The sequence below is a fragment of the Chelonus insularis genome, unplaced genomic scaffold (genome assembly GCF_013357705.1).
Source record: "Chelonus insularis isolate UGA/USDA-ARS -01 unplaced genomic scaffold, ASM1335770v1 contig_568_pilon, whole genome shotgun sequence".
Lineage (NCBI taxonomy): Eukaryota > Metazoa > Arthropoda > Insecta > Hymenoptera > Braconidae > Chelonus > Chelonus insularis.
The window spans coordinates 238,553-249,276 of NW_023276647.1; the positions used below are offsets into that span (position 1 = coordinate 238,553).

Here is a 10,724-nt window from a genome sequence, read left to right on the forward strand (position 1 = left end):
TAATTTAATTAAGTATAAAAATGAAGAAAATAGAAATAAAATAAAAAGGTCATGACAATGAATAGCCAATGTCTTTAATCGTATGACGAAAAAATATAGATAAAATGTCTTTCAATTTACTACCGTACTGCCAATATTTTCCGAAAAAAACTGAGCTCGTATTTAACTCTGTACGACGTCGACTTGTCGAATGGATTTAACTCTAAATTATTTCAATTGAAAAATAATTCAAGCATGATCTTGTTCAGCAAAAATGAATGCATAGGTATATATATATATATTTTCTTTTTTTGTAATTATACTTGCTGACTCCATAAATATTCACGAATTTTTTTCCAATATCTGAGATTGAAAAAAAATTCCAAAGGGTCGAATCGGGATGTAAATGAAAATAGAATTTACGATATTTTGTGGTAGATTAAAAAACCGCTTTCAATAATGTAAGTTATCATGTGACAAAAATAGGCAATTCGATAGTGCCCTAAATTATTTTATCAAGCATCTAGGAATAGAGTAAATAATCTCAAATACGATCCCTCATATCTGATATTGATTAACTATTACCCATGAATCATGTTGTAACATATGCATCAACAAGGAATATTATTGTATGAATTAATAATAAGTGACCATAGTGTATATAGTTAAAAAAAATCTTTATTTCACATTATAAATTATTAAATAACTCATGATAGTCTTTGAATAATAATATTATCAATTTTATTCTTTAATGAATTATTTTTCAATGAAATGAATTTTTTTGTGTAAATATAATTTAAATATTGAATGTTAACACAAAAGCATTGAAATTAGTTGAAGTTTTCAATGAATAATTAAAATTCCTCATGATGGAACATCACTAAAAAGAAATGAATTAAAAACAAAGGAAACTATTTTTATTGTTCAACCATTGTATTGTACGTATTTAGACATCCATTTGCTACATAATTAATTATTAATACCAACAGTAGTTCAAATTTTATCATTAATACAAAGTCACAGACAGTAAAGAAAATTTTAATTTCTGATGAAAAAGTACTTAAATATTTGATATTAAAAAATTAGGTTCGTTATTTGGCAGGTGAGGGTATTAGAAAGTGATGAAAGCTGCTAAAATCAATAGAAAGTGATTGAAAGAAAGTATTGAATGAATAAAAAAAATGTAGATGATTCTCTACAACATCGAGAGGGCAAACTCGTTGGCGACGATTCGGGTCCAATTAAAAACGAGAAGTAAATGTCATGGATAGATATTTTACATAAAAGTAACACATACATTCGTTATAGAAGTAAAATTAATCTTGTAAAATATTCGTGTCCAAAAGCAATGACAGATTAGGTTAAAGAATAGAAAAAAATTGAACACGAAAACAAAAAATTAAGTCTTTTATTAAATTTTATTTTTAAACTTAATTTATCAATTGTTCTAAATTTATAAAATATGCTCAATAATAAAATTGAATAACACTTCAAGTATAAAAAAGAGATGGAATGCTTATCAATAATTTAGTCATTGAAACATATTCTAAATAATTTTATCATTCAGACATCAATAGATTTCATGAGGAAATTCAATTTTAGCATTCGAGTATCATTATGATGATATTAAGTAATTTTTATGTTTATTTATTTTAAGTACCTCTTCTCTTTCTTTTTTATTTATTACCAATATTTCCTCTATATCTTTCACCGACAAAAGAAAATAATTATAAATAAATTTTTCTTTTCATCTTTCATTTTTGTATAAAAATAATTTTGATTTTATAATTTAAAATACTAATTTTAAAACGAGTAGAATTTTAAATAAATCCATTGAATTATTATAAAATCATTGTGGGTAGAAATGAAAATTGTTAAACTTTAAACTATTAAACTTTTAAATAATTTTAAATTTTAAGTAAAGTTGAACTTTACTAACTTACGATTAACTTAATTATTTTCATGCAACAAACTTTATATTTTGTTCATCAAAGTTTTTTCTCTTAATTAAATTTTTTTAATTTGAAAAAGAAAAGATCTTTTTAATAAAAATAATATTTGCTTTGAGTGCTTAATGTGCAAAAATCGATCTAAACCTGTTACTGAAAAGAGTAAGATTACCAAAAAAGAAAAAAGAATATATTGCAAATAACTTATTCATTAGACAGCACTCGACCTTATGCTATTTCGACTCTCATTTGTAATAGATGGGAATCTTTTAGCATTTTCTACATTTATGTATTTATTTCCCTTCATCGTTTCATTTGGACTCCTATACCTTTGTCAATAGCTCATAGACATCTCGACAAGTTTTATTACAATGACATTATCAATAATTTACTAGACAATGAATAATCGTTATCACAAACCCAAAGAAGCACAAAACAATTTACGATAGTGATAATTAGGACAGTGAGAATGATAATATAATGCAATAATAATAGTCCAAGAGGAAAGATAATGGAAATAATGAAGGTAAAACGACCAAGTGATAAAGATATACGTCCTTCGCCTTCACATGATCGAAGGGGAATATTCTAAAACGGGATAGAAATTAATGAGAAGGTTGTACGAAAATAAAATAGATGAGAAACGAGAAGAGGTACGAACGTCGCCAATAGATCGTAAGTAATTTAATTGACTCTCGCGGTACTCTCAAGCGTATCCTTAACACTGACATGGATCGTCCTCTGTGTTTAAATCGACTCGTTAGAAAACTCTTAATTGTTAACTACCATTAGACAATGAAATTATTTCATTCTCGAGGATAAACAAACTCTTTAATAATGTTAATCATTCATCTGAAATATCGTAACTGTACCTCGAGAGTGACTGAAAATTGTATATTACGTCCGCATTTACTTATGAGCACTAAAACTGAGTGATTATTTCACAAAATAATTCATTTTAAATAAATAAAGAATATTAATACTGTTATTTAATTATTTAATAACAAGAGTGTTTGACAATACAAATAATAAAATGAATGCAATCTCGATTCTACCCGTGATCAAGTCGATAGCATTAATAGCTAATCGATTAAAATAATAATTATATTAAAAAAGATATTTTAGATTTTAATCTTCACGTATTCTCTGTTTATAAATCGTGAAGGCTTCTGGTTTTCTCTTTGGAAATTTTATTTTTATCTAAATCAATTGTACATTAGATTCTGTAAAATATATGAGCTAAAAGTTGAAGTGTTAATTAATGACAGAAAATTCTATACTCTCGATATTTAATGTGCCACTTAAAATAAAAAATGGTTATAAATAGTAAAAAGTGACAATTGAAAGGATATAAGACGTTTCAAACTCGAAAGTAAAAGAAGATAATTTAAGAATAGATATTGTAATGAACGTTAATAATTAATTATCGAGAAAATAAAATTTTTTTGGTACGTGATGCGATACCTAAATCGATCGTGGATCGATCGTTTCTTGGGCTTGGATGCTAGAAGCACACGCAAACGGAACAACTTTAATTGTAATAAAAGTATATTTATTATTAATATATACGACCGATAAAAAAAAAATATATGGAAATAAAGTACTGTCTTTATTCATGTTTTTCCGTTGTTGTTTAATTATTATTCCCACTCATCTTCTTTTAAAATGAAGCCTTACAAAACTAGTGTAATTGTTAAAATCAATATATTATTTCATTTGCTCTAGATCAGTCGAAAAAAAATCCTTATTTATATCTTTATATACTAAAAATAATTAAATAGCTAATTTCAATCTTAAACACTTAATGTTATTTAATAGAGCAATGAATATTGCATAATTGAATATGTAATAATTGATTAAGTGGTCTTATTATAATATCGGTAAGTTAAGACTATTATGTTTTAATTTTATTCAATGAAAACGTGTCAAGCACAGGTTAAGACCATTTTAAGCACGTACTAAGCTTACTTTACACATTTATAAAGATCAAATGTAGAACGATAAGATGAATATATTAAAATAAATTATAAGATTTATTTATTTCTGTTTAATAGCTATTATTTTCCACTTTGATTAACACACTTGTTTTTCTCATATTTAAATTATTAAAAAAAATCTTTGAATAGAGTAGTTGAAAAAGATTAATATAAAATGATTTTTGGTAATCAAACTTTTTTATGTTTATTTTTTATTAATTTAAATTATTATTATATTTCTACAGCTCACGTGATAATAATTAATTATACGATTGTTTCTGAGTAAATTGTAAGCAACAACTCTATAAAACTCACCAAAGCTTAATTTATTGTACCTCTTGTCATTTAAATTGAGTTATTAAATGCGAATTTTATATTTAAGATAAAAATAATTAAAGGAAAGTACTCCAGTAGACGACGTTGAGAATGAAGAAAGAAAAAGGGAAAAAAAATCTAGAAAATTTGTCTATGTAAATAGCTGTTGCTCGACCATGACAACAAGTATCGTACTGAACGGTAAGTGGTCTCATTGGACTCCTGTTTCTCGAACCAGGTCTCATTGGTGTCTGAAATCAAATTTATTCAATTACTTATTTGCATAATAATTTGTTATGTTAAAATACTAAATGCATATTTGTGATCTATTGATAATTTATTCAATAAAATAAGATAAATATTTACTTTAAATTCATCAATTGATTCTCCAAGATCCTCATCCGAATATCCTTTCATTGCTTTCGTTGCAACAGGGCCCATGTAATTATTCACAACAGCAAATTCCATGAGAGATAGAAAGACGAAAACACTACAGGATGACATCCACACATCAATGGCTTTTACATAAGATACTGGAGGTAATGATTGTTGAGATTGAGTATTTTGTGTTGCTGTAAAATAAAAAATTTAATAAAAATGGTTATAAAAAATAAATAAATCTTATAATTATGTGTAATAACTGTTCTAATATAACATAAAATGCTTAAAACAGACTACCAGAGAACCCTTTCAAGTCAACAATTTGAGAAAGATAAAGACAACATAACAAGAAATACATATGAGGTCAAGCTGTGACAGGGATTTATAGGGATCTGTTTATTGTTCGCTTCAGCTATTTTCTCAGGTCACCGATATACATTTGTCGTGTACTTGACAGGTTGATACGTTGGTTGTAGGACTTCACGGAAGCAAATTAACATCAGTAGTCGAGTCTTAGAATAGTGAAACATATTGTTTGATTTCTGATAAATACTTGAAATTGTAAATACATACCTAAGGTAAGAAGCGACGTGACTCCGAGGGTAACCCGAGCTGGAATTGCTTCAGGCTTTATCCAGAATGCTATCCAGGACATGACAACAATGAGAGCTGAGGGGATGTATGTGTGGAAGAGGTGATAACCAAGTCTACGCCGTAAGTTAAAAACAATTTGGATGCAAGTAAAATTCCCAGTTGAGTATTCGATTGTGCAATCCGTCGTATAGTTGTTGGAGATGTCGAGCTGTGGCAGTTCAATTTCAGGATTGACTACCAATGGATCCGTCATGTTCCAAATGAAAATTAAATCCTGGGTCGTGTGCGACACTTTTAAATAAATTTTCATTAATTTCATGCTTTTTTTTTCGATTGGAAATTTGTTTTATAAATAAACTCATTAGAATTTAATTATAGTTTATACTGAATCAATAAAATATAATATAAGTGGAAGGTGATTATTTATTCGTATTAAAGAATTTCGTTTCCCGAATATTCCCTAGTATGAATTTTTTTTTTGCAAAAACAAATATACATAATGGAATAGTGATATATCAGCATAACTTAGTTTTCTGGTGATAACTCGGGATCTATGAGGCCTACATAGAAAATGGGCATATCAATGGATTTGTGAAAAGAATATCTTTTTATTACATGAGGTGAAATCATAATTAGAGGGTAATTTTTTGCTAAAATTAAGGGAAGTTCCGGTTTTACCCCAGTTTGAGGGTGAAATAATTAATTTTTCTAATGTTTGACCTGATTCCGCATTTCTACACATTGAGACGAAGAGAATGAGTGGTCGATCATCAAAATCGGAGTACCTTTATTTTTCGACCCCAAAAAATGGCAAGTGGTACCCCTTTCCATTTTTTTTCGGCCAAAAAATAAAAGTTCTCCGATTTTCAAGTTCGACGACTCATTCTCTTCGTCTTGATGTGTGGAAATGCGGAATCCGGGCACCGCCCAGAAAAATTCACTTTAACACCCTTAAAAGGGGGTAAAACTAATTACACATAAAAATGATCATCCTCTTGACTTTAAACCCTTATAACTCATAAACGGACAGTCTAATAATCATTTTCAGGGACGTTTTAGAAACCTAAGAATCTAAGCTATCTGACAATATCTATAGATTTATCGAGAAAAATTTCTTTCACCCTTAAAATCGCTAAAATATAAAAAAAAATCACATTTTTGGGGGAGTTTGCCAACTATTTCGGCGATTTTGAGGGTGAAATAAATTTTTTAGACTGTTTTTATGGATATGTATCTTTAGCTTAGATTCTGAAGTTTCCAAATACTCCTTAAAAAAGTTATTCGATGACTTGTACAATAGTTATAGAGGTTTAAAGTCAAACAGAAGATCATTTTTGACCCTTACTTCAACTTTGGACCTCTATAACTATTGTACAAGTCATCGAATAATGATTTTTCAGAGATTTTTGAAAACTTCAGAATCTAAGCTAAAGATACATATCCATAAAAAACGTTTTAAAAATTTATTTCACCCTTAAAATCGCCGAAATAGTTGGCAAACTCCCCCAAAAATGTGATTTTTTTTTATATTTTAGCGATTTTAAGGGTGAAAGAAATTTTTCTCGATAAATCTATGGATATTGTCAGATAGCTCAGACCCTTAGGTTTCTAAGACGTCCCTAAAAATGATTATTAGACTGTCCGTTCATGAGTTATAAGGGTTTAAAGTCAAGAGGATGATCATTTTTTATGTGTAATTAGTTTTACCCCCTTTTAAGGGTGTTAAAGTGAATTTTTCTGGGCGGTACCCCGATTCCGCATTTCCACACATCAAGACGAAGAGAATGAGTCGTCGAACTTGAAAATCGGAGAACTTTTATTTTTTGGCCGAAAAAAATGGAAAGGGGTACCACTTGCCATTTTTCGGGTCGAAAAATAAAGGTACTCCGATTTTCAAGTTCGACCACTCATTCTCTTCGTCTTGATGTGTAGAAATGCGGAATCAGGTCAAACATTAGAAAAATTAATTATTTCACCCTCAAACTGGGGTAAAACCGGAACTTCCCTTAATTTTAGCAAAAAATTACCCTCTAATTATGATTTCACCTCATGTAATAAAAAGATATTCTTTTCACAAATCCATTGATATGCCCATTTTCTATGTAGGCCTCATAGATCCCGAGTTATCACCAGAAAACTAAGTTATGCTGATATATCACTATTCCATTATGTATATTTGTTTTTGCAAAAAAAAAAATTCATACTAGGGAATATTCGGGAAACGAAATTCTTTAATACGAATAAATAGTACAAGAGTCAATAATGTATAAAGATAAAACTAAATTGAAAAAGCTTGATTACTTATAAAAATAATTATAAATAATTAGATGAGTCGGTTATGAAGGAAAGATTAATGGCAATTACTTGGCACGATGTGACTTTTGCGGAGAGGAAAATTAATGAAAAGCAAGACATTGAACGATATTAATGATGATATTAATTAAACAGGACGATTACCCTAAGGATAAGAAACAAAAAAAAATACTCATTACTTTAGCAATAAATACTTATTATTAAATGAACAGAATAAGAAGAAAAAGATAGCACTGTCATAGAATTAACTTGTAGAGAAACCTAGAACACTTTATCATCTCCAGAGATAATTAAGTTAAGAATTAAAAATATTAAAGATTACAAAGTAATCATGTTAGAAATAAAATTTTAAGTGTTTTAATTTGAAAATTAGTTTGAAAGTCCTAAGTTCCTCAAAATTTATATAGCAAGGTGCAATGACTGAGAATAAAATCAACGGGTGGCCTATATATTGATGAATATGAAGAGTACATACAGCTCTCTATCATCATTGAACAAATCTGGGTATCGTGAGGATACGATTCAAACTTCATTGCGCATGAAAGAACCAGTGTTAGTCTATAAAGGATACAATGATTTAATTAACTAATTGTTTAAAACAAATACATTCACAAAGAATTCTCTATTGTCAGAATGGATCAAAACTTTGTTCCTGCAACATTTTGTATTTTTACTAAATCTATTCTTTCATGTTTGATTACAAAAGAAAAATTTTCCTACCATGAACTATTTTCCTTTGAAAATATTACAGATTTTTATTTTCTTTTACATTCAATTCTTTTCGTATTAATTCAATGAAAAAAATAATATTCCATTTAATTCAATTTTGATAAACAATTAAAATAAAATAATATAAAAAATAAAATTAAATGTCATTCAATGCATAATGTTTTGTGTACACTAGGCTTAATTTTTTTGAGGTAATTCTAACAAGAATTTAGAAGTTGAACATTGTTTCACATTACTTGGAGAGTTTTGCAACAAACTGCACTTTTTATTACTTTGTTTTGGACTTTAAGTTCAGTTAAGTAGAGAATGAAAGTTGAAGAACAAAGAGAAAAAAAAAAACGAAGAGACTAAATTCTACTTAAAGAAAGCTTTACTCACTTAGACATGTAAAGCAAAGTTTTGTCATGATAAAGCCAAAGATAATGATTGGGTATTGACATCTCGTGGAAGGTGACTTTTTTGGCATTCTTAAAGAAGCAATCAGGCCTCCATATGTTGTGCAGCCAATCGACATCGAGTATTCTGTAGTCTTCAGACATATTCTCTGGTAGTCTTAGCCTTGAGTCTCGCCAACTTTGAGCAAGGAATATATCAGCCACATAAGTCTAGAGTTTCATAAAGTAAAAAATATTATTTTCCTTTCTTTTTCATCTAAATAATCTTAAGTGTAATAATTATCTTCAAAAAAAAAAAAAAAAACTATTTACCATGGATTCTTCATTTATCGAATCAATGCTGAGGACAGTGACGTGGAAATAAACGATGGTAGGTTGCCCAAAGAACTTTGGAGCTCTATGCTTGTCATACTGCTTTGGATTCAAAGGCAGAATATCTCTCAATGATAAGGAGGCCTCCTTTCTGCCGCCAAACTCCTCCAAGTCCTCTCCCCTGCGACACGAGAATCGAAGCGAGAAGAAAAGCAAGACTGGTTGTGATGTTTCCAGAGGGAAGTTATCGCATTCAAGATAAAGGAACGATATCGAAAAACATTGTCAGAAATCACGATATGACAATACTCAATTGTTATATATCAGTTACCGGCATAAACCTTCAACTAGTGGTAAAGCTTGTGAGTTAGATTTATAAGAGCTTTCACCCTTATTTTATCACTGTCGGTAAAGATGAAACGTTTCATCATATAATTTTCCATTGATAAAGGAAGAATATTAGTTAATTCAAATTGCCGCTTTGAATTTGAAGTAAAATGTTACTGTAGACACTAATCTTTATTATGAGATCATAATTTTTAAATAATTTTTTTCAATAAAAATGTCGACCAATTCATGTGATATGAAACCTTAAAACGTCTAAATACCCTTGAATAAGTTTCACGCAGCACAATTGACACGTGATGTAAAATAAAGTTGCAAGATAAATTAAAAAATTTTTTCAATTCTGTCGTTATAAGATCATTTTTTATTTAACTATAATTCTTAAACTGATGATGAATGAAAATAGATAATGTGATAGATATGCATTAGAGGAGATCATTTTTGATGAAAGGGTTTCTCCAATTACCTTTCGATCTTCGGAAAAAACCTGTACCCGCGCTTTCTTGCGGAGAGTCGAATCGTGCGAGACGATAGACTATCGACTTTAATATGCCACCCTTCAACCTCCGTGGAAAGTACCGGTTCACATATTTTCTCGCTGAAACTCGAACAGTAGGGGAATATGACGGAACTACAGGGTGTGAGAAATCGATAATCGACGAGTATCGCGCGTTCTCGATTTAACAAGATTTTAAAAAGTCAAAAAGACATTTGGTCAGAGTTGAATTATTAATAAACATTATTTTCATCACTTCTACATCAGCAAAGAAGTAAAAGAATACTTTTTGTATAAAATATTTATACAACAAGACAAAGTAAGAATAGTAAATGATTCAAGTATGAATAAAGGAACACGCTTTATCGGCGATAATCGATTATTTGAATGAATTATAAGAGATACTCACGAAAAATGTAATGACGCCATATCAACAAGGGTGTAGAGACAGCAAAGTAACATTAGATAGTACTTCGTCATACCTGAATAAATTTTGTAAATAATTATAAGATAAATATTGAGAGAGAATGAATTTGATTTTCTCACCCTAATTGAGTTTTGTATTTGTGGATGTGGGGATCCCGGTGTCGTTGACATGAATCAATTATCTAATACCCCGATTTGTCGCACTGGAAGCGATTAATTGGACTAATTTCTTTCACTTTCATGGATTTGTTTCCGTCACAATTAAACGAATGATAACAATAAAGAATTAAGAGCCTCGTCCGGTTCATTTGGCTCGTTTCAATTTCATCCTTCACTTTGATGTTTTTATTCTGTTATCGACTACAATGTAACTCCACTCTTAAATCATCCCGTGACAAAAATTCGCTGAAAATTTTTTTATTTTTACAAAGTTTGACCTAAAGTTATTTCAATCACGACAGTCTCCACTTGACTCGTTTTCCTCGAGGTTTCACTAAAGCTGCCATCCATGGTC

General features: G+C 29.3%; 1 protein-coding gene across 2 annotated transcripts; it reads right to left on the reverse strand.

Annotated features, from left to right (window-relative positions):
- Positions 1 to 3,804: 3,804 nt before the first annotated feature.
- On the reverse strand, positions 3,805 to 10,724 carry HisCl1 (Histamine-gated chloride channel subunit 1). Of its 2 annotated transcripts, XM_035088683.1 has the most exons (9): positions 10,331 to 10,724; positions 10,194 to 10,266; positions 9,755 to 9,886; positions 8,944 to 9,124; positions 8,615 to 8,841; positions 7,983 to 8,065; positions 5,174 to 5,485; positions 4,586 to 4,791; positions 3,805 to 4,470 (listed from the first exon to the last, which is right to left on the reverse strand). In XM_035088683.1, exons 2-9 carry the CDS (start codon positions 10,262 to 10,264, stop codon positions 4,297 to 4,299), a joined length of 1,386 nt encoding a protein of 461 aa, XP_034944574.1. In that variant the 5' UTR covers positions 10,265 to 10,266; positions 10,331 to 10,724; the 3' UTR covers positions 3,805 to 4,296. The 2 variants fall into 2 exon arrangements, with proteins under 2 accessions (XP_034944574.1, XP_034944575.1); XM_035088684.1 differs by lacking the exon at positions 9,755 to 9,886.